At 45.4% G+C, this 23,783-nt stretch overlaps 2 protein-coding genes across 5 annotated transcripts in view; both read left to right on the top strand.

Annotated features, from left to right (window-relative positions):
- LOC135414046 (very long chain fatty acid elongase 4-like) overlaps positions 1-23,783 on the top strand; it is a 52,806-nt gene that overhangs the window by 11,176 nt on the left and 17,847 nt on the right. For 2 of the 4 annotated variants that reach the window (XM_064654298.1, XM_064654297.1), the window contains 7 exons: positions 279-344; positions 1,966-2,153; positions 3,142-3,222; positions 3,974-4,033; positions 5,405-5,519; positions 6,438-6,565; positions 7,913-11,626. In XM_064654298.1, the coding sequence (XP_064510368.1) occupies positions 287-344; positions 1,966-2,153; positions 3,142-3,222; positions 3,974-4,033; positions 5,405-5,519; positions 6,438-6,565; positions 7,913-8,083 (801 nt within the window). In that variant the 5' untranslated portion in view covers positions 279-286 and the 3' untranslated portion in view covers positions 8,084-11,626. Of the gene's footprint in view, positions 1-278; positions 345-1,965; positions 2,154-3,141; positions 3,223-3,973; positions 4,034-5,404; positions 5,520-6,437; positions 6,566-7,912; positions 11,627-23,783 lie in introns of those variants that run through there. The other 2 variants (XM_064654299.1, XM_064654300.1) reach the window with 2 other exon arrangements.
- LOC135414043 (potassium voltage-gated channel subfamily A member 5-like) lies at positions 15,604-18,172 on the top strand. The gene has a single exon (XM_064654296.1). The coding sequence runs from the start codon at positions 15,712-15,714 to the stop codon at positions 17,620-17,622; it is 1,911 nt and encodes a 636-aa protein (XP_064510366.1). The 5' UTR covers positions 15,604-15,711; the 3' UTR covers positions 17,623-18,172.

Here is a 23,783-nt window from a genome sequence, read left to right as displayed (position 1 = left end):
ATCTAGAAGTTAAATAATAAACTACTATTAATTTGATGAAATAAATAAAATCTGGAAGTTAAATAGCTAATCGTTGCAGGGGGTTCTCTTCTTTCCTTTTTTAAGTGTGACTTTAATCCTAGTCTAAAATATAAGTTCCTAGAAAGCAAGCTATTTTCTTTCCATTAGCTGTGGTCCTGAGTCTTTGTCTAAGGAGCCTCCTTATTTAAGACTCAGTCAAGGCTAGGATAAATAGGGTTAATATGATCCTGAGGATGCTAATTCTAATTTCTTTCCAGAACTTGTGATGGCTTCAACCTGGCAGAAAACTCAGGAATTCTACAACTGGGTTCTTGAAAGTGGAGGTAGGTAGAAATGCTGTTTTAAAACAGGAATTTTTGTTTATGTAGCATGATCAAGGACAAACCTAGAGGGAACATGATCCTCATAGGAGCCCGCATTTTTTTCATCTGGCAGATTTCTCCATAGTGACAAACTTCCCTTAAGTCTTTAATTATATCTTAGGGACACTCCAGCTGGATCAAAGAAAGGAATGAAAGAATGGGGGATTTCCCCTGTCTCAGCAGCTTTATGTTCAATGTACAATGGTCTCTGAGAGGACGAGGAGCAATATATGCTCAGGATTGCCTGTTAAGTCTGGAATACTAAAGGAAGTGCATATTCATGTGCCATGGAAAAGCTTATTAGACCAAAGAGTTAATATTTTGAGGTTTAAACTCTTTGTGATGCCAGTAAAACCCATTATCAAATGACATATTGACAGAAACCAGTTCTCAGTGGCTTGACATTTGACATTTTACAGTGAGGAGACTTCAAATCTTCAATAGCTAGAGGTTCTGCCAATCCAGTTCGGTCCAAAAGGGCTCTGTTGGGTCCCTGGATGTAAGGAAAAGCCACAAAATGCCGTTAAGGTAGGATGGCAGGTCTGCATCTTGGCTTTGGCAGGAGGAGGATGTGGGACATGATGCTCAGACTGTAAATGTTTCAGGATTTGAATTTAAGGAGAGAGTGAAAATTAGGATTCAGGACTTCTGACAAACCGTTAAATAGAGAAATGGAATGCCAAACAGCTCCTGGCACAGCCCTTTACAGCCATAGCAAAGAACTGGAAGGTTTAGAATGGATGGGGATTAACAGAGTCATGTGGACAGATGTAGAATTTAAAAGAAAAAATCACCAGTGAGCCAATGACTAAAATTCAATAGAGGATTTCCACAAGCAACCCAGGGCTAAAACAGTGTGAGGGGTCTGGAGCTTGGGAGTGGCAGATCAGGATGCAAAGGGTGATGCTAAGGAAGTTTAACAGAGCAGTGACCACAATGGAAACAGGAGAGGAAAGCTTGAATGGGAACTGAATGCTTTTGCAAATAGAATGTATCTTGCACTTCTGTGGGTGATGAGGCAGGATTAGGAGGAGGTGGCGTGACAGAAAGTCCATTGAGATTCCCTTTCCTGTAGGACTGAAGGGCTGTTTTAGCAGAGATAAGAGTTTGAATGTCATTTCCTAGTGAATACAGGTATAAAAATGAAGGTGTGGGGAATTTCAGATGTCTTCAGAATTGTGTGGCAGAAAGGAAATAACGGGAAAAGCAGGAAAGATTTACACTCCTGAAAAGCCACTGTTGGTTTGGTTGGTTCTGTCCATCCCTGCACGGTGCCCTGGACTTCTTCTCTTGCCCAGGTGTGGGGCGGTCTTGCAGCCTGTGGGAAGGGGCTCCAGCTCATCACAGGAAAGGTCTGTCTTCCAGAACTGCAGTCCCAGCCCCAGTGTTGTGCTAAAGCCTTTTGGCAGAGTCTGGCACGTGGAACTCCAGGGCAGGAGAAGGACTGTGGCAGAGCTTTGTAAAGACACCCGAGATACCAACTTTTTGTTTACCAGGGAGCGTGCAGAAGGGAGGTAAATGAAGATATCTGCCCTGCAGTGTGCGGGGTGTGCCAGCTTTGGCTGTGTGTTTTGCTTTTCAGATCCAAGGACAGACCCATGGCCACTGGTCTACTCTCCACTTCCAGTCACACTTATCTTTGCCTCCTACCTCCTTGTCGTGGCCCTGGGGCCCTTCTTCATGCGGCAGCAGAGACCCCTGGAGCTCAGGGGCCTGCTGGTGGCCTACAATCTAGCCATGATGGCATTGTCATGCTACATGTTTTACGAGGTGAGGAGGCAGGATTGGCTCCCAGGCAAGCACCTGGGAAGGGTTTGAAAGCCAGAACCATTTGAAACAGCATTTGCTGATGGACTTTAATGAAGGGAGTGGGAGCTGGCTTGGACGTGTCCCTGTTTTGCCACAAGAGGAGCAGTGTTGCCCTGCTGTACCACATTCCCTCCTGTTTCTCGATCTTCCTGTCATTCATAAAATTAACACTGAAACGTTCCTGAACGAATGAGCTGAAGGTTGAGATCTCTGTGTTAAACACAGAACGTATGGAGGACGTAGAACCTCATTTTGTTTCGTGACTGACTGGTGAGGGGACCTGTCTCTGAGAGTGAGGAACACTGTTCTAGTGGGGCGTGTCCCTGCACACGACAGGGGGGTTGGGGCTAGATGATCTCTAAGGTCCCTTCCAACCCCTTAACATTCTACGATTCTATGATTTTCCAGACTTGGGCAGTCCTCTTCAGGAGTCAAGCCAAGCACACTGCAGCTTCCTGCTGCTGGGAGTGTTGAGGACATTGTTTCCTGCTTCTTCTTTCTACAAACCTTTCCCTTTTTTATTTAGGCCACCAAAAACTCTTCAAGGGAATACAGCCAAATAGGTTCCAAAAACATTTTGATGTTGACAAATATGCCCTTTTAGTTTGTATCACAATTGTTACATTAACACAAACTGCTTTTTTTTTTTTCTTTGAGCAAACATTACTTCATCTGAGGACTAGAATTCACTGTTCCTGATGAAGTAAGTTTGAGCATTCCAGCGATTACATAAGGAGCTACAAATATGCCCAGGCCAAATTTTCTTTTTGAGATTCCAGCAAGGATGTGAAGTACTTTGTTTTAGGTTTTTACTGTTTGCTCAGCTGTATAAATTACATGGATTTTCTGTCAGTGAGAATTAGATTACCTTATCATTAATGTGCATATCTTTTTGGAACAGATGACTTTGAACAGAAAATTGATTTCTATTGCTTTTCCTTTGTTTCAGTTTTTGGTAACTTCAGTCTTGGGCAACTACAGCTACCTGTGCCAGCCAGTGGATTACAGCTGGAGTGAACTAGGAATGCGGGTACAGTTCTATAGAAAGCTTGTCTTAGGCTCTGCCCTCCCATGGGTGTGAAGATTATTTTGCTCATAAAGAGCAATTTGCATGCCTAAGAAGGCTTTTACTCCGATTTATTGCTTGTAAATCTATTTCACTAAATTATCTACTTAAACTGTTGCATTTCACTTTAGTTCTCTAAAATCAATCATCATCAGTCAACACAGCCATCTAAGTTTGCTCTTCGATCACTGCAGAGAGGTTGATCTTACATTCTGAAGATAGATGTTTATTACAGATATTTCAAATTAACTCTGAAATATATGTAACTCTTTGCATTGATTGTAAGGATTCTGGGTGATCACTTTCAACAAGAAAACCAATTTTTATATCCTTAACTTTGCGTGACATTAGTCTTACTCAACATTTCCTTTAGCACAGGGATTTGGCTAAAATTATTCCTTGTCCGGTCATCACAGGGGTGTTGGGTCACACCAGCTTCAGCTTTCCAAAATGTTGCATGAGGTTTTTTTCAGTTAGAATTTGGAGGTATTATGCTTCGCTTCCAGATGTAACCAGGCTTTGAACAGATGCAAGCATGGATATTATCTTTTCAGCTTTTCAAATATTTGCTATCAGGCAAAAACAAACAAACAAAAAAGCCCAGAAGAACTCCTTAATTTTTCCTGTTCCCGAGTGGGCAGGGTTCACATAGTGCATGGTTGAAAATATGTTGATTTTGGATAAAGGTCTAACCGCGGTGCCTTGTGCTGCCCAGCAGATGGCAAAAGTGTGTTGGTGGTTCTTCTTCTCCAAAGTCATCGAGCTACTGGATACGGTAAGGAGGGTTGAGCTCCATAGCGGGATTGGTGCTGGAAATAAATCACTTCCTTGTCAGAAAGGGGCAGGGTGCCAAAAGTTAATGTCCTCGGCTGATCCTGTATTGATTTGCTCGGTGCTTTTCAGTAAGAGCTGATTTCCTGTGTTGTGCTCTGCCTGTTTGTGGGAACGAAGGCTGATGCTGTTAAAGAAGAGGGCTCAGCTTCTGCAGGCTGCTTTTTGACAGTGTTTGGCCTGTGAGAGCCCAGCAGCACTGCTGGATACTGTGCTGCAAGGCTTCCTCAAAAGCTTCTTTCCAGGAAGGAATTGCTGCTACCTGCTTTGTCTGTCTCCATTCCAGTGGCTGCACATCCTCACTCCCCAGCACTCTTCCTGTGTGTGGGCACAATGCTAAGGGAGAGGCTTTCGCCTTGGCTATTGCAAGGGGGTCCCCCAAAATCTTCGCTGCTGTGCCACTGCCTGTCTGGCAACAGTGGTTTAATACTGGTTAGTTGGGCAGTAAAGAAACTGCAAGTGGACAATGTGTTCTGGTGTCTTTGCTGCCACAGATTGTCCCAAAGCTGTGCACTAAAGGTTTGTTCCCCATGTGACGTTGAAAGCTCACTTGAAAGAAGTACCACTTCATAAAGGAAGTAACTAAATGACTGAACTAACGAGGAAATCCCACCTCCCTGCTTGCTCAGCAGAAGAAAGCTGTGTTCTGGCCTAAATCTTCACAGTCCAGTGTTCTTTGGGGACAACACACTGTCTGAAATGTGAATCAGCATCCAGAGCCCTTCCAGGCCCATTGCCAGTGGTTTGGGCATTCCTCTCTCTGTTTCCATCAGCAACAAAAGCAGCTTTTTGACAATTCTAAGTCCCTGAAAAGCAGGTTCATTTTTTTGTTATGTGTGTAAGCATGTGCATGCTAAAATACAGTGCCCTGACACATACTCATCTGGCAAAACCATTCTCTTTACTCATTCAAATTCCAGAAAGGTTTGGGCATTCAACACAGCGCTTTTTCTTTGGATTGTTGTCTGGTACCAGCAAACATCTAACCTATGTCCTGAAACCAACCAGACCCAAGCAGCTGCAAATTGTATGAAAGCTCAGTCAGTCTCAAATGTGTCCTCTTCAGACCTTGGGACCTGAATCCAAAGATAAAAATTCTGGCTCTGTGGGAGAAATTCTGCTTTCCAGTTTCCCCCCATTCTAGATAATATAAGATCTATTGCATGTGTTGTTTTTTCACCAGTTTTTATCAAGAGCAGAGCAAATGGGTTTGGGAGACTGAGAATCATCATTAGCTATTTTTAAAACTTTTTATTGTGAAATATTTAGTCTAAACACGTTGACTTAAGGCTTTCCTTTGTCTGGCTTCTTCCAGGTTTTCTTTATTCTGCGCAAGAAACAAGAGCAGGTGACTTTCCTTCACGTGTACCATCATGGCACTATGCTGTTCAACTGGTGGTCAGGGGTCAAATATGTGCCTGGAGGACAAGGTATGTGAGAAAACCTAGTGTTTCAGGGGTTTTTTGGGCTGTGGAGGTAGCATTAACAGTGCAGATGGGCTGACTGGCAGGTAGGAAGCTCACCTAGTTCCAAAGGTGTGAAAAACATGTGCATTTGAGATGATACCATCTGCTCTGCTCTTTGGGCTATTTAGACTGCTACATTCACTGCGTCATCCAGAATGAGAATGTGCCAACAGAATGTGTCCAAACAGAAGAAATAACATCCTACACAAGGTCTATGTATGTCTCATCACCGATCAGCACTCCCTTGCTTCCCACTCGGAGGGCCTGGTGCAGCAGCCCAGGTTCTGGCTCTCCATTTCGTTTACTGCTCTTTCTGATCCAGACCCAGAGTGCTTCTCCTGTTTGCTCCTCTGGAAGAGAAGCATCTGAGTACTAACTAGGCCCTATACAAGATGCTGGGGTGTTCCTTTTTGGGAAGCCATTTAGGCTACATGGTGTTGACACTGGAATGTCATGAAATGCTTAGGTCAGAAGATAAAAAATTCTCTCCTCTGCCTTTGAAGCTCTTCTCTGTCTCCAAAGTCTAGATATGGGCTGGATATATTGAGATGCCCCAACCCTGGCACTGTTCAAGGCCAAGTTGGACAGAGCTTTGAACAACCTGGTCTAGTGGAAAGTGTCCCTGCCCATGGCAAGGGGATGGAACAAGATGGTCTTTGAGGTCCCTTCCAATCCAAACCATTCCATGATTCTCTGATTCTGTATGCTGAAAGGAGAAGGAAGAAGAGGGCATGCTTCCAAGACGGAGCCTAGACTGAAGGTTCATGTGTAGGGGTGATGTGATGTTTTTTGAAAGCATCATCATAGTGTCTGTGAGCTCTTCACAGGGTTAGTCTTGCATGGGTTGTGTGTCTTGTTCATCCTCACTTCTTCGCTCCTCAGCCTTCTTTATTGGGATGCTGAACTCCTTTGTCCACATCTTCATGTATGGCTATTATGCCCTGGCCAGCCTGGGACCACGGATGCACCGTTACCTGTGGTGGAAGCGCTACCTGACCATCATGCAGCTGGTAATTAGTTCCATGTGTTCATCTCTGCACTTCTCTGTGTTGGGTGTGATGGCCCCTGCTGTCTGGCACCTACCTGGCTCAAGTCTTTGTTTGCTCCCCACAGAAATCACCATGTCCTTAGGTGTCCTTATGTACCACTATGACAGGTGAACCCGCTCTGAATTTCAGAAAACTCACGAGGGCCCTTCAGTGACCAAATAATGAGCCCCAGCTTTGTAATGGGAAGGAGAGGAAAAAAGTTAACCCTGTGGTTTTATGGTTAGATTTCTCCCTTTTATGTTTCCTCTCTGGAGCCCTGGAAACTCAGCTTGATTTTGGGAGGTGTGGGGCAGTAACTCAGGGAAGCTTTGGATTCTCAGTAGGGCAGGAGATTGGGCAGCCTTCATTCGGTTCCTTCAAAAAGGAAGGGTGTGTCTAACTGTCAGCAAACGGGTGAGTTAAAGAGAAATATGTGAGTTTGACTCTTTCTGCAGAGTATCCCTTCGGATTTTCTCTCCCACATCTGTGAAGAGATGGGAAAAATCCTGAAAACCCTGTGTTTTTTCAAAGATACACCATAAATGCAATGTTCCAGACAAGGGCAGTGATTGTAGGAGAGTTATTTCCACACAAAGAGAAGTTATGGAAACAAAAAGTATGCAATTACCAGAGAAGAGGAAGAGGGTATATATATAAAATAGTGGTGCAGTGAAGTGGTCCAGAGTTCTTACTTATCCTGAATGGCAAAGTAGAACAAAAAAGCATTGAATAAAATGAAAAAGTATTTGTTCCATGAATTATAGCTCAGGAAATAAATTTTCATTTAACATCCTTGTGGTAGGTAGAACTCATTGCTTCAGGGTATTGAGACAGGTCACTTAGTAACATACCAAAAAAAAAAAAAAAGAGGATTAATGTTTAAATTAACAAAGATAGTATCTGTAATTCCTCTCTGTAAGCTAAAATGCAAATCAAAATCTTCCTGAGTATAATAATCTGATTACCAATGGGGAGGAAACCTCTAGTTTCCATATTCCAAGATCTCAGCTACTGGCCCATGGCAGAGGAGTGGCACAAGGGCAGTGATCTGCTCCTTGCAGAAGAGGCTGGATTCCAAACCTGACCCCTGAAGCAGTGGACAAGCCTCAGTGTTTGATGGACAGTTGACACCCTTCCATGTTGGGAAAACACCATTGAGCTTGAAAGACAAGTTTTCCAGGGACATCAGGAGAGGCAAGCAGGTGGTGCTCTGGGTTGAGGGTACTGCTAGGATGTTGTGGCAGTTGTTGTGGTGGCCCTAATGGTCAGTTGAGCTATACCTCAGGTAGGTTCCCTAATCCGGCTTCTTCTTTTTCCCCCCTCTTCCAGTGCCAGTTTGTGGCCATTGCTGCTCATTCTTCCTACAACCTCTTCACAGAATGCCCGTTCCCAGATGGCTTCAACACTGCAGTCTTCCTCTACGTCCTCAGCCTCATGGCTCTCTTCCTACACTTCTACTACCGGACCTACATTAGGGGGAAGCAGGAGAAGCTCACTTAAAGGAAATCAAATAGGACACTGAGCAGAGGCTGAGGAACTTGCACATTCTCTGCTGCTTGTAATGGGGTTGCAGGAAGAAAAATGTCTTTTGGGGAGTGTGTGTGAGGCTCATATCCTGCCTTCAAATACCTCAAGTTAGGGAGAGAAAAGGAAGGACAAAGCCAGGGATTAAGGTATTGAGGAGCTTGTTTAATAAGGCTGAGGTAAAGCTAAGCCAAGTAGTCCCCAGCATAGCAGGCTTTGTGAAATTAGCACAGGAAGCTCTTTTTCCCTCCCATCAGTTTCCAAGGTCTGGCATCCAACCACAACTCCCTTGTCTCATTTCTTAGGCTGTAGAGGGTTTCTTTGCATTAATAAAATTATCTCAGCTTGCTGCTCTGGATCAGGCAGGGCCACGTGCCTCCAGCCTTGTCCAAGCAATGCCCAAGTAGCCAGGAACTCACTGGGACTGCAGGATGCACTCACCTGTACACTGCATCCCAAAGCTCCTGCTAGAAATGGGGTGAAATACAGCTATATGACCCTAATGGTTTAACTTTATATAAGCATGAGCATGAAGGAAGTTGGACATTATGTTGTCTGGCTGGACAAGTCCCTTCACTGTCCTGAAGTGAAAGAAGGCATTTTTAGCACTTTCATCCTAAGGAAGTGCAGTAAGAACCACCATGTACCGTTTTCTGGAATGCTTATTTGCCTTTGGTTGCTCTCATAACAACAGAGAACTTTTAATGCATGAAGACTACTTGGTATTGCTCCTTATAGGTGCCATAATTTTACTAGAATGGACTGAGGTTCCCTATTCATAACATTTTTCCTCCATTTTTTTATTATTTTTAATATTATTATTTTAAAATTTTGCTTCTCATCAAACGTGAAGAGTTTAACAACACCATAAGCAACCACCTCCACTACCTAATATTTGTATAAATACCAAATGTATAAAGTCGATTCATTGCCTAGTGCAGGGCTCCATAGCTCCACTGACTTTAACACATTATTTATTGGCTTCTGTTTTACTCCTAAATCCATTACAGCCAGAATTTTGCACTTATATTCATCTTCAGACAGTTAAATACTGTTAAAGTTTTGATGTGGCAGTGCTTTGAAGAGCCTAAATTCAGATTTTAAACTACGAAGTGGCATTTATTTATTGCACTCTGCTTTGTTGACTAAAACTAGTAGTATGGAGTAGTGATATTTTCACAGTTGAAACACAAAGGTCATGAAGGAGAGGATTAGAATTGGTAACATGGTGCATTGCCATCGCCAAGCCAAATCCACCTTGTATGTAAAAAAGTCTGACTCCACTGGGAATGTCCAGAGGACCAGAGCTAGTCTGAACCACAATGGCACATCTTAAACATCATTCCTTTAATTTGAGTAGTCTTTCTTCTGATTGTTACTGGTGAGTATGGAAAGCAGAGCAGGGCTTATTTTTACAACTGTGCAAGTTGTTTTTCTCCCTGTCAAATATTTTTCCATGCTAATTACTAAATAAACGGTCCTGCTTTTGCATACTGGAATTCTACTTTTGTTAGAATTTTAAGTAGCAAACCTCTGGGTGGGTCCCTCATTCTTCCCTTTCACTTTAGTTGGAAAGGCAGGAAAAAAAGACCTGCAGTGTATCTCACGTACTGTGCTCATTTTGAGGATTTCCCCGGGGGCCTCTCCAGCACTGAAGACTCAGTGCAAGCAAAGCTGTTTCATTACTCCTGTCCACTTAAATACTCACAACCCTCTCTTGCTTAAACCATCAGTACATTGAGCCCTCTCATTTCATGGTAGAGCATAATTTCCTGCAGCTGAGTGAATGATCTGTGCTTACAAAGCAATCTAATGCTCTTTCTCATGTACATGAGGGGTTCATGAGTAGGTCCCAACTTCAGTTTCCCCTCACATAAACTTTTTCAGATTGCAGTTACTAACTTCAAAGGCTTCACTAATAATTTTATACCAGAGTAAGCATCACATATTTTGATTTTCCTTGATTCATTCATAATTCACAGCCACTTGAAGATTAGAAATGAGCAGGAAATTTGAATGAGATTACTCCATGCTTTTGCAAATCCACTGCTTCTTAAAATGTATAAATTTGTAAACATGCCATCTAGTTTGTTTTTTTTTAAAGCAGCCTGTGCAGCTGAATTTGTATCTGTGTATGACAGAGCTTCCTGCCATGGATTCTGGAGTGTGACTGGCCACATAGCTGGTAACAAAATACAAAAGTGTGATTTTGTCACCTGACAACTTGAAATAAATGACTGGTCACCTAAATCAGACACCACTGACAATATTTGTCCTAGACATGCAACCTTTCATCTACCTGTTCCTGTCCCTCTTCCTCACAGCCTGAATGAGGGGCCTGATCTTGCATTTTTGAATTGGTAAGAGCTTTTTGTCAGTGTCACTTCAATGGCATAGGATGAAAATGAAGTATTTTCTGTTTCTGATAAGGAGGGATTAAGTCTGCCCAGAAACACCACAGAGGAATAGGCATTGGTGTGGAGTACAATCCTCACAGAAGCATTGATGCAAGCAAAATTCACTTGTGAGAGTATTTGCACTAGCAGGGAAGATAAAATTGGATTGGTGTATCTGAGTGGCTCTGCAGGTCTTGATACTTTATTCCTTCAGAGTTCACTTGTCTTCATTCTGTTTTAAATTGTGTTGTCACAGTTGGAACTGTCCACCTGGGCCATTCTGTTGAAACAAGAGCAAAAACTTGAGAGTACAGGTATGTGCCCCTGAATTTAGCAGAAAATAAAGGCACAGAATGGGATTTTCCCTCTAAGATCAAGTCCCTGGAATTTAAGATTACACCACAGCAAAGCACTGGAAGTCGAAAGGGCTGGGAATTATAAATTGCAAGTTTGGGTAGCTCATGCTGTCTGGCAGAGTCCAAAGCTTTGAGGATGAGTTGAAAATATCCTGTCGCAGCTGGATTTGTACAAACCTCTTGGCCAAATGCTGATTCCACTGCAGAATTCTCTGGAAACAAGCTGCCACAGCTGTGTGGAAAACAACATGCTCAGCTCCACAGCCTGGTTTGCAGTGAGCAGGCTGGGGTGTTACTCAAGCTTAACATGACATTTAAGGGCAGAGTTGTGTGTAAGTCTCCCCCTTATAAAATGTGGGTCATTATAGTTCTTAGAGTAGTTTACATGGACAAGATGTAAAGCATAATGGAAGTAGTCTGTTTAAATGAATAAGCTTGATATCTGCTAGTGCTCAGCATCTTTCCTGCTGTTCCAGTCAATGTAAATTATGGATGTTGTGATCAAATTACTTTTGAATTAACCAGACCATTTACTCAATGCTTACTTTCTGTCTGAAGATAAATGAGAGGGATTCTCATTTTAATCAAAACAAAATACAGAAAAGAAAATCAATTATTATTTAATGTTTTTTCCATCCCCGTGTGATGGAAAGTTTCCAGAGGAACCTGGGCTTAAAATTGCAAAGCAAAGGCAGGAACGTGGTTGGGTTTTAACTATTGGATTTTTGTATATTATCAGAAAATATAGTGGTGTGTGGTTTTTTTTTTTAAGAGGCGAAAGAATTACTCTAAACAATTAATCAAACAAAAGCAGAATACAGCAGATTGCTTCGTACAAAAAATAAAAATCTGTGGGTATAGATGTAAAACACCTACTAGCCAACAACCCTATATATAGAACAGTGTGAATTTGCTGAATTCATTAATGAATAACTTCATGGATTAGGGCTTGATAGATGGAGTGCTCACATCCAGATGTTTACTGTGATTTTTTCAATGGCCTTGTACTTAATCCTCCTGAACAGGAAATACGAGTCTTTTCCCTGGGGTCTCTCCTGGGGACTGTGGCAGTCTCTCTCTCTGGCCTGAATCATCTCAACACAGGATCAGGCTGCAAGGAATTAACCAAGTGGCGGGGGCACGGATTTGCCTTTAACCCCTTCGGTGTCTTCTCGGCTTCACATGATTTCCTCACCATCTGCCACAATGGCACTGTTATTTAGTCAACACATGGAGAAGGAAAAAAAAAGGAGTCGCCCCATGAGGCACATTAGTGGGGCCCCTGTCTCCTGTGGGGAGACACACGGAGCCCCACTGCCACAGAGAAGCAAGGGGGCTGTGGGCAGAATAAGCCTTGAGGCTGGTGTGCATCTCTCCACATCTCAGCATTTTGTATTTATTTTTGTGATGCTGCTACTCATTGTCAATCATAGGGATGGCCCAAGAGGGAGTATCTGTGAAAAGACTGGTTGACCCTAAGGTGTCCTTAGTCAGGTGCACCAGAGGGTGTGTAGTGTGTGTGTAGGTGTGTTTGGGTGTGGGTAGGTAGAATCACAGGATCACAGAATGGCCTGGATTGGAAGGGCACCTTAAAGATCATCTCGTTCCAACCCCCTGCCATGGGCAGGGACATCTCCCACTATCCCAGGTTGCTCAGAGCCCCATCCAACCTGGCCTTGGACACTTCCAGGGATGGGGCAGCCACAGCTTCTCTGGGCAACCTGTGCCATAGGTGCATATTTTTCACGTCCCTGACATGATGGCTCTGCTGGGCCTAAGGATGTGATCCATGTTTTCTTCCCATGGAAGTGTTGGTAAGGTAGTGTTGTGGGTACAGCCTGCCTTTAGGTGAAAGAGAATCTCTGGCTTGGGCAGCATTTCTTCTGCAAAACTTGTATGAACCTTTCCTAGGTGTTAGTTGCCTAGCCAGGTGAGTCCAACTTTTCCAGCCTCGGGAGAAAACCTGCAAATGAGGCTGTGGGATAAGTCACTAATGCCATCGTGTGGAAAAGATGGGGGGGGGAAAGCAACATCCCAGTCACAGGACAGGACAATAGGTGTTATAACTGGATTAGGAGATCTGAGTGGCAGTGGGAGGTGGAGAGAATGCTAAATTTTGGTGTGGGTGTGTGGAGGGTTAGGGACTGATTTCATGTGTGTAGGTGCTCAGGGTAGAAGTACTTTTGGCTAAATCACAAGCATGGGGACAAATAAAGTCTTTATCAGGGAGTGCCTAATTAAAACATTAACAGCACATCTCAGCACTTGATATGTTTCCCTATTCTGCATGTAATTTTTTCTCTCCAGTATCTTGGCTTTCTGCTGGTAGGACTGCTCTTCAAGAAAGAGTTTGGGGTGTTTACACCAAACTCAAAAAATGAAGTCTATTAAACAAAAATTGCCCTTTAAAAATCCCTGCTTGGAGCAGATGTTTCTTCCCCTTTAACATCATCCTACCCCTTTTTCTTCACCCTTTTCTCCCTACTTCCTTTGTACCCACATCTGCAGATACCATACTAAATTCTCAGAACTGGTAAAGCTGCAAAATAGTCACAAGTTACTCAAACATTATACAAGAAGCTGTATTTTCCTGAGATATCAATTAATAACATACGTTTTCTTCATAGGGTTTTCTGTGAGGCTTTCATCCTGATGAATTTGGGCAAGTCTTTCTCTGCACTTTAGCATAATCCCATCTGCCTGCAAATCCAGGATGTGAACACCACAATGCAGTATTTAGAAAGGCTAGAAACCTGGTTTGAAGGGAGAATTTAAATTCAGTGTAATCTCTCCCAGGCATTCCCTATTATTGATGAAGGAATGACAGAATGGATACAACCATTTGAGAGGCAGCAAGTTTACTAGCCCTCTGTGCACTTTATTGTGCTCTCTGTGGTGCCCATCATCACAAATGTCTGGGGATGTTTCCTCTTGAAATATTATTATTCCTGAGGCAATGTTTGGAGGGAGAATGCCTTGCATTAAAGCAGCTGACAGAGCTGGAAAACCAGATTAATTTTCCAGTGTGGAAGCCCTTCTCTGGTTATAATCCCTGACATGCCTTGGCAACAGATCAGCTACTACTTTTTGGAGTGCACAGGTGTGTTTATGGTGTGTCTGTATTTATTGTGGACTTTGCTAGTCCCAAGGGCTGTTATACTACATTTTGTAAATTTGATACATTATTCCATTAAATAGCTTTAAATCAGAGGGCTGTTCTTTTCAAAGAGGCTGCTCTAGAAACTTATCTGTAATTTTGCTTCTAGGAATTACTTGTGTGAGTAAAGAGGTCCTTTACTTCACTGGCACAGTGGCAAAACAGGTCAGTGATTCTGTACTCAGTTCTCAGAGGTAAATTACAGAACACGGGCAAATCACCACTTAAAGAAACTATTTAATGCAATTATGGTTTTCTATTTTGGCACTGCCTTTAATATCTTTGGGCATATTTAATACACAGAGGTAATGTTTTAAATTAAGGGAAAACCACTACGCATGGTGAATCTATGTAAACTGCTTGATGGAGCTATGAATATTACCATAAGGATTCAGGAAAAATGTCTCTGCAGTGATGCCAACTGGAAAGCAAAACGGTTTTTCACTTAATTTCGCATTTACACTCGATTTTGTTAGAAACCCAGAAACGCCACAAGAGTGGAGTGGTGTATATACAGATAGGTTCTCATCCTACAGTATTTATATACATATTTAGTATATTCACCGGTAGACCTTGAATAGAATGAATGATTTCATGGTTTGAATACAGAAAGTGAGATCTTAGCATGGACTGTATTACTGAACTGTAACTGAAGTCATTGTGCAAAGCTGCTTCGATTCCTTTTCTCTAATAAAATGTGCATCCACTGAAATGTTTCAGACTTGGATATGGGTTTAAGAATGCATCAGAGGGAAAGAATAGCCCCGTTTGCAAACGCTCACATGAAGGTAGAAATGTTGTCTGCTGGCGTGGGAAGCACCTTTTGGAGCTGCACTAATTCCATGAGAAACCGGGGGGAGGAGGAGAGGGGGAGAGCAACCGCAAATCTAAATAAAAATACCCAATCCCTTCCTTTGTTCTCATTCCACTGGGAAAAGCGCGGGGGCAGATACACGCCAAGAGGCGCCAGGAATCCCCAGGGCTGTCGGTTCTGATTTTCATTAGAGGTGAGTGGGGGTTTGCAGCTGCGCGCAATCCCTTTAGCGAGCAAATCCACGCGTGGGGGGCCGCTCCGTAATCCCCGGGCGCGGCGGGGGCGAGGGCTGGGGGAGCGTGCGGGAGCCCCGGGGGGCGGAGGACGAGCTTAGCCCCCCCTCCCCGGGCACAGGTACCCGCGGCGCCCGCCTTCCCGCATCCCCGGAGCGCTCCCCGGGCCGCGAAACCTGTGGGCATCCCCAGGGCACGTGTGGGAATCCCACGGCTGGGACCCGCTCCCAGAGCTCATCCGCGACTCGACGCGGATCCCTTTTGGCGGGGCGGGGCGGGGCGGGGCGCGGTGGGATAGGATGCGCGGCATCCCGATTGTCCCCGGGGGATGCTGGCGCTGCCTGCACGGGGGCGCGGAGCAGGAGGGATCCTCTTTGACGTCAAGCGCCCATAATATAATGATCGCTCGTTCATATCCGGGTCCCCGGGCGGCTCCCCCGGGCCGCGCTCGGCCGCGCTCGGCCGCGCAGTGAGGGGAGGCGGGTCGGGCAGGGCAGGGCAGGGCAAGGCAGGGCAGGGCAGGGCAGGGCAGGGCGGCCGCCCGGAGGTGCCCGGCGGCGGCGGCAGCGGGGCCGGCGAGCGCAGCATGCCCGCCGCCTCAGACGCGCCTGCCTCCCGCCGCCGCTGCTGCTGCTGCCGCTGCTGCCCATGGAGATCGCGCTGGTGACTCTGGAGAACGGCGGCACCACGGCCATCGCGGGTGGCGAAGATGCCGCGGCCGCCGGCGGCCGGGCACGCTGGCGGGGCAACTTGCTGCACATCGCGGGCTCGCCGCAGCTGAGCGACGGCAAGGAGGGAGCCCCGCCGCCCGCGCCGCCGCCGATGCCACCGCCGCCGGGGGACGAGGAGCCCGAGCGGCCCCCGCCGAGGGACGAGGAGCCGGAGCGGCCCCCGCCGGGTCCCCGCGGGAGCGGCCCCGAGGAGCGACCGGCGGAGGGACGCGCCCCCCCCGCGCCGCCCCGGCCACCGCCCCGCGCCCCGCGCCCCGGCGCGGACGTGGGACCCCCGGAGGAAGGGGGACACCGCCGGGGCATGGCCATGGCAGCGGCGGGAGACGAGGAGGAGGAGGCGGCGGCGGCGGCGGTGAACCCGGGCGCCATGCACCACCAGCGGGTGCTGATCAACATCTCCGGGCTGCGCTTCGAGACCCAGCTGGGCACCCTCAATCAGTTCCCCGACACGCTGCTGGGGGACCCGGACAAGCGCATCCGCTACTTCGACCCGCTCCGCAACGAGTACTTCTTCGACCGCAACCGGCCCAGCTTTGACGGCATCCTATACTTCTACCAGTCCGGGGGAAAGCTCCGACGGCCCGTCAATGTCTCCATCGATGTCTTCGCCGACGAGATCCGCTTCTACCAGCTGGGTGAGGAGGCCATGGAGCGCTTCCGGGAGGACGAGGGCTTCATCAAAGAGGAGGAGAAGCCCCTGCCCCGCAATGAGTTCCAGCGCCAGGTCTGGCTCATCTTTGAGTACCCCGAGAGCTCCAGCTCAGCCCGGGCCATCGCCATCGTCTCCGTGCTGGTCATCCTCATCTCCATCATCACCTTCTGCCTGGAGACCCTGCCCGAGTTCAGGGATGAGAGGGAGTTGCCTGTGCCCCTGCCCCCACAAGGTGGAGGTTTGAATGGCACCACCGGGGACTCCCCACCCATGCAGCCCCCCAGCAGCCTGGCTGACCCCTTCTTCATCATCGAGACCACTTGTGTGATCTGGTTCACCTTCGAGCTCCTCGTGCGCTTCTTCGCCTGCCCCAGCAAGCCCGAGTTCTCCCGCAACATCATGAACATCATCGACATCGTGGCCATCATCCCCTACTTCATCACCCTGGGCACCGAGCTGGCCCACGAGCAGCAGCAGCCAGGGGCTGGCAGCAGCAATGGGGGAGGGGGCCAGCAGCAAGCCATGTCCCTGGCCATCCTCAGGGTCATCCGTCTGGTCAGAGTCTTCAGGATCTTCAAGCTCTCCAGGCACTCCAAGGGGCTTCAGATCTTGGGACAGACTTTGAAAGCCAGCATGAGGGAGCTGGGCCTCCTCATCTTCTTCCTCTTCATCGGGGTGATCCTCTTCTCCAGCGCTGTCTACTTTGCTGAGGCCGATGACCCCGAGTCTCATTTCTCCAGCATCCCTGATGCTTTCTGGTGGGCAGTGGTAACCATGACTACTGTGGGCTACGGGGACATGAGACCTGTCACTGTGGGGGGCAAGATTGTGGGCTCCTTGTGTGCCATTGCAGGTGTGCTCACCATTGCCCTCCCTGTCCCTGTCATTGTGTCCAACTTCAACTACTTCTACCACCGAGAGACTGATCACGAAGAGCAATCTATCCTCAAAGATGAGCACAGTAGTGCTCAGGGCAGCACAGCGGGGGCGGATGTGAAGAGAAGACCCAGTACAAACTCTCTGAACAAATCTGTTGTGCACTTGGAAAACAGTGAGGAGTTCAACAATGGCACCAGCTCCATAGAAAAAGCCACTATCAAGGCGAAAAGCAATGTAGATCTCAGAAAATCCCTCTATGCTCTCTGTCTGGACACCAATAGGGAAACAGACCTGTAAGGAGAGGAGAGAGTTAGAGTTCAGAGATGTAGAAAGATTTACTGGTGTCAGAAACTTGCTACTATAATTATTCTTTTAGTACCAATTAGTTTTTTAAGTCAGGCTGTATTTTCTAAACTGATCACTGTCCTGAGCAGTCCTCCAGGAATACATGTTTTTATGTTCTTTTTCCATGACACAAAGGGTCACCTATTTTTAAAGTAGACTAAGAATAAGCTACGCTCCATGATGCAGGAGCTGGTAAATTATGACAGTAAAAAATCTAAGTCGTAGAAACTTACTGTAGTAAATGGTGGTTGGTTTTAAATGGGAAATTTGTAACCAATTCAGTTGCTCCAAGTTTAGTATTAAAGAGTTGGGGGGAATGTGTGTGTGGAGAATGAATGGACTGGGGGGGGAGGGAGGTTGAGGGCTTTTGTACTGTAGTTTCAAATTGAAATAATTCCAATATATTTTATATCTGTATGAGTGTATTTATGGTTGAGAGGGGATTTCTTACTCCTGTGAAATATGACATCATTAAAGCACTAGGAACATTAGCAGATCAGCACTTTCAGAGTTTTCCACTTGTGATCAATACAGATCCGGTTATCCTGTATGTGAAGTGAATTTGGTGCTTTGAACCCTATAGCAGAAAACTTCTGTTGTCTTGATATGTTAGTTTCTTGTGAGCCTTAAATTATTAAATATTGTAGATATACTTCTTTATAAATAATTTTATTATCTTCCTGTTTCAGAATTTCTAAATAATTCAGTCATGTGCTTACTGTCCCCACCCTGAAAGTATGTGCAGCTTTTTTTTTTTTTGGTAGTTTTAGAGTTTTATACCTTTGTTATATTTTTGAGACTGAAAGTATCTTTTCTGTCTGCTGTTACTGGTTTCTATCCAAGTGCACAACAGATCAAAAGCATGAGGGAGTGGACAGACATAACAAGAAAGTAGAATATCAGTGCAATATCTGCAAAACTGTTTTCGTTGTATGCTCCAGATTACTTTGGCACGTGTATCAGTCACCTTTATGTATGCACACACCACTTCTGTACACAGTTCACTGGTTTTAGTAATAATAGACTGGGAATGGATGGCACTTGAGGAGTCTAATGTGGCACGCCGTGATACTTCAATAACCATTGCGTGGCTTATATCTCAGACTGGGATGGAGAGCATCATCTTTCATCAGAACACATCCTCGTTTGCTTTTTATTTCCAAACAAAACCTTCTCAGTGCTGTGGATTTTACAGTTAAGATGACGTTGAAGGACGAGTGACACATTCATTGTCTTCATCAGCGTGGCACAGTTTGCTAGTGAAGACTGACACGAAGTTGCTCCTTTAACTCAAAGAGCTGTATTACCTTTTTTCTTGCAAAGGACATCTCTGTTTCCCCCTCAAACTCCTGTTTTATTGCTGAAGGATGTTCCATGCCTTTCCCACACACACAGTGGCACAGCAAGACTAGCAGAAAAAGAAGGCTTGGTTGTCAACGCTCCAGGTTTGTTTCTGACAAATTTTCTAATATAACTAAGTAAATCTCAGTCGGGATTATAATTTATGCAAGTACCTCAGATGTATGTACTGCCATAAATTTAAATCAGCTTTGCAGAGCAGCGCTCTGACATTCTCTTTAGCCAGACACAAATGCTGCTTCCCTGCCCCTTACTGTAGCCTCTAAAGATAATGCCCAAATGCATCATGGTTTTTTCCTTCCTATTCAGTAAAATAAGTGCCAAGCAAGTCGTATTTTTCATTAATACAGAGCTCAGCCCAAAACCCTGGGGTGAGAGGAAGGATGTTGAATCTGATAACAGAGAACAGCATCTTTCACGTTAATTTTAGGTGTAGGTTTCTTGTTTATTTGTTTATTTAGGTGGGAAGTGATGCCATAATACGCTGAGAAGCTGCAACAAGACTGACAGGCAAAGTGTCCCGTGCAGCTGCACTCCATTCTCAGGCAGATCTCCTGTTTGCTTTGATGGGAGTTTTTGCATCAAAGGGAAGTGCAGAATCAGCTCTTTGGGAAGGCTGAATCTAAGATGAAACAAAGAAGTGCTATAATTCCCTGTTGCACATGCTGAGATCTAGATCACTGAAGAACTTAAAGCTTTTTGCTCAGGTGAGTAGTTTGATTTGCTTTCACCGATCGAATCCATCTGACTCACCTGAAGACGTACCAAGCAATTCAGTGAGTCTTTTAGGATAAAATGTTGGGTTTGTCTTTCTGTAACTACTCCCCCCAGCTTCCTGATCATTTTTGCCATCCAGAGTTTGGTCTTCCAGTTGCATGTTGTGTTGAATTGGACTGTCAGCTTCTCCGAGCAGGGACAATGTGTTCATACAGTCCCTTGTTTAACAGTAGAACCCTGCATATGGATATTAGTGATCTGAATTACATCACTGTAGTTATTGCATTTAGTGGAGTAACACTAAGCTGATGTAGGTTAAAAAGAGATCAGGGCTGTGGGGGGTGGGATGAGCCGATCTTAAAGCCCATTGGTGATCTAAAGGGAAGACTTTGTCTTCCTCCCTCCTTTTCAGTTTTCCCCTTCCCACTATGTGCCCTTTTGTTGCTTACGCAGAACTGGTTCTGTCCTTGTGGAAGTGCAAGCGCTGCCTTCTCTTCCAGGAGCTGCTTGAGCTCACTCACCTGACAGAAAATCCAATGCAGCAACAACAAAGTAGATCTTTTTCTGTCAAATTAGTGAGTTGGAAAGCAAGTGAGTGCCAGAGCCAGTGAGAGGAAGAGATGGGAGAGGTCACTGGTGCAGGGAAGTGGGAAGCAAGGGGGAGTGAAATGCTCACCCTTCTGTGGCAGTGAACTGTGACATTTTCAGGGCTGCTTGTTAAACCCTACTTCATGTTTGCAGAGATACCATAGGACTAAGTCTTGCAAGGTGCTGAGTGCCTTTAACTTCCCATGAGAGCCAAGCTGCTAAATTCATCTTCAGAGTCTAGCATATAGAATCATAGAATGGCTTGGGTTAGAAGGGACCTTAAAGATCATCTTGTTCCAATCCCCCAGTCAACCTTGTCCCCAAGACAGGGACAGCTTCCACTAGACCAGGTTGCTCAGAGCCCCATCCAACCTGGCCTTGAACACTTCCAGGGATCCACAGTTTCTCTGGGCAACCTCTTCCACTGCCTCACCACCCTCACAGGGAAGAATATTTTTCTAATCTCTAATATGTGCCCTGCCACAACTGAGAGTAGAGTTTGTCCCAACAAAAACCAAGCCTAGTGAAAGCAAAATACCCTGGCTGCTGCAAAGAGTTCTGTACAAACTTGTCAAATCATTCCTCAACTTTCAGTTTGAATATACTGTGTTTTGCCATAATAATGCAACAGAACTTTCCAATCAAAAGAAAACCAATTTTTCTCAAAATATGGCTGAAAATATTTTTTTTGCTTGTGTTTCTAAAGAGTTATCAAGCACAGTTCAGGCAAACTCGGCTTTGACACCTTCTTTACAAATAATGCATAATTTCTATTGGCTTTTAAGGCAGTAGAGAATTTGCTTTCTAGTGAGAGAGACTGCTGCCAAACACTGAGTGATATGACCAGAAACATGCAGCAAGGCATTGAGCGTGGGCTCAGCTTTAAGCACATGCTTAAAGTAACATAGTGCTCAGCAGGTATTTTTGATGGACTGATCTTTCAGACTGTGAGTTTTGAGATCAGGAGCTGGACTTTAATGATCCTTTGTGGGTCCCTTCCAACCCCAGGTTTTCTGTGGTTATTTGAAGATGAACCACGTACTGTGCTGAAACCTTGCCCTTCTCCTTGGACTTTGGGGCAAATATGTAAGTTTGTGGTACAGTTTGTGAGTTGGAAAAGAAGTGGTTCTGTAGGACACTGTGTTGGGAACACCAGATTGTTACTACAAAGAGGGCCTGTTTCTGCAGCCACTAACTCATCAGAGCAGTCCTCTTGACATGATCCACTGATCCTGTCAGGATCCTGTCAGGATCAGTTGCAAACCAAGCACCAGGATTATCTGCATGAAGAACTGCAGCTTTGGCCTGGGTGAGGGTGTAATTCCACTTTCCAGCAGCAAGAACCTGCTTTTGCTGTAATAGATTTCAGGATCAAGAAGCCTCACTGGGCTCAGCAGGCAGCTGGTGTCCGTGCTTGGGATACAGAGAAGTGCAGAAGACACTAAATGATGCAAACTTCTGCCAGAAAAGAGTATGTGAGTAAGAGAGAACTGGGGAAATATGAAATGGGAAGAGAGTTTTGGCTGCATGTGCCAATTCTAAGCCCATTACAAGAAGGAAATCTGTCCTGACTGTTACCGATTTTATCTTAACTGGCCTGGAATGAATAGCAAGCTGAATAAAACCTCTTTGCCATATCAAAAGCATCAAGATAAGCTTAATGAATAGCAAATAATTGGAAACAGATAAAAAACCCCCAAACAAACCCAACTGAACAACAAACCCACACTTTTTTGTAAAGTCTTTTGACTAGGAGCTACAACATGGAAGATTTCTCACCCCACACATGCTTACATGCCATAGTTATTAATGGCTTGTCATTTTGTGTGGGACAGTAGATACTAAAATGGATTCTTCCATGTTGGGGATACTGAGGTGAATGTTCATTTGGGTCACCAGTAATGTAAGTTTAGTTTGCTTAACCTGGCCCCAAGGGGAGTCTGCATTTCCCTTCCATTTTTCCATCATTCTAAAAAAAATGATAAAGCAGTAACTAGCAGTTATATAATACCATTCACCTCTGAGTGCTTTATGAACAATAGGACAATGATCTGTATACAAACAGGGTGAAGGAAAGGCTGTGGAAGGGAAGACAGAGCACTTCAAAGGGGGAGAGAGGTACAAATAGGAATGGGCTTGGCTGGACTGGGACATATAAAATGTAGATCTCAGGGAAGAGAGAGATTCACCCTGTGGTGTCTTGCTTGGCTCTTAGTGGCTCTGCAGGCAAAGGCTGTGTGCCAGCAGCTGTGCACTGTGACCCATCTGGTGGGGTCACTGAACATAGAGGGGACCTAATGCTGCTCTGAACGGCACAAACAAATCCCTCTTTTGTGTGCTTTTTTCATTTGGACCCCGTAAGGAGAACATGGCACTTCTGCTGGCTGTTCCCTGGACTCTCATGATGCAAACACCCCTGTTCTGGTGGAGGTGGTGGCGATGGGGTTCTTGATCCACACTGCTCTGGAGCAGCTTGTCTTCTCCATGTGCTGACATTCACTTCTCATTAGGTAACAAAGCAAATATCAGTGCACTTCCAGTCTCGTGGAAGATACATGTGCACACAAAAAGGCTTACTCTTCTGAAATATATCACAGAATCATTTAAATTGGAAAAGCACTCCAAGATCATCCAATCCAACCTGTGCCCATCCCCACCTTGTCCTCCAGCCCAGAGCACTGAGTGCCACGTCCAGTCATTCCTTGGACACCTCCAGGGGTGGGGACTCCACCACCTCCCTGGGCAGCCCCTTCCAATGCTTAACCATCCTTTCTGTGAAGAAATTCTTCTTCCTGACGTAGTATCAGTGCAGCTCATGCTGAGGTCAAACGGGGAGAGTGTTTATGGGCATGTGATGGTGCCACTGGGCCATGGTGAGGGACAAGCTCCCTTCCTGACATCTGTTCCAGTCAGTTAGCAAGATGTCATGACAAGTCATGAAATTTGACAAGAGCCTCCAGGCTGACTGCTGCCAGACTTAGGGAATAATGAAAGGACGGCTTTAAGCACCTAATCAAGACTTTGGCCTTGCTACTTGGCCGGTGGTGGGATCGGTGTGTTGTCAAGCAGTCGGTGTGTTGGAGACACCTCAAAATAACAAGGTTGATCCTGTTCAGGACAGAGAGGCAGCAAGGAAACTGTGAGACAGAGTTTTAAGAGCATCTGCCTGCCTTTGGTGCAGCTTTAGCCTGTCATTGTGTGACCTCCAGCCTCATTCTGTAGGCTAATATAGCTACAAATGTCTAAAAAATTAAATAGGAAAGGTCTTTATAATAATAGAGTCTGTGAACAACCAAAGTTGTTGTTCCAAAATCATTCTGACAAGGCTTATGCCTTCAGCACCACTAAATATTTTTTAAGAATGTGTCATTTAGTGTATTTGTAGCTTTCGTAGTGTTTGCTTTGTGGTTGGTTGGTTTTCGGGTTTTTCTTTTCACTTTCTTGTTGTA

This window comes from Pseudopipra pipra, chromosome 5 (assembly GCF_036250125.1).
Source record: "Pseudopipra pipra isolate bDixPip1 chromosome 5, bDixPip1.hap1, whole genome shotgun sequence".
Classification (NCBI taxonomy): domain Eukaryota; kingdom Metazoa; phylum Chordata; class Aves; order Passeriformes; family Pipridae; genus Pseudopipra; species Pseudopipra pipra.
Note: the sequence above shows the minus strand (reverse complement) of the source record. Positions and strands in the feature narration are given on the sequence as shown.

Coding starts and splice junctions, on each gene's coding strand:
- LOC135414043 (XM_064654296.1), top strand. CDS start 15,712: ATGGAGATCGCGCTGGTGACTCTGGAGAACGGCGGCACCACGGCCATC.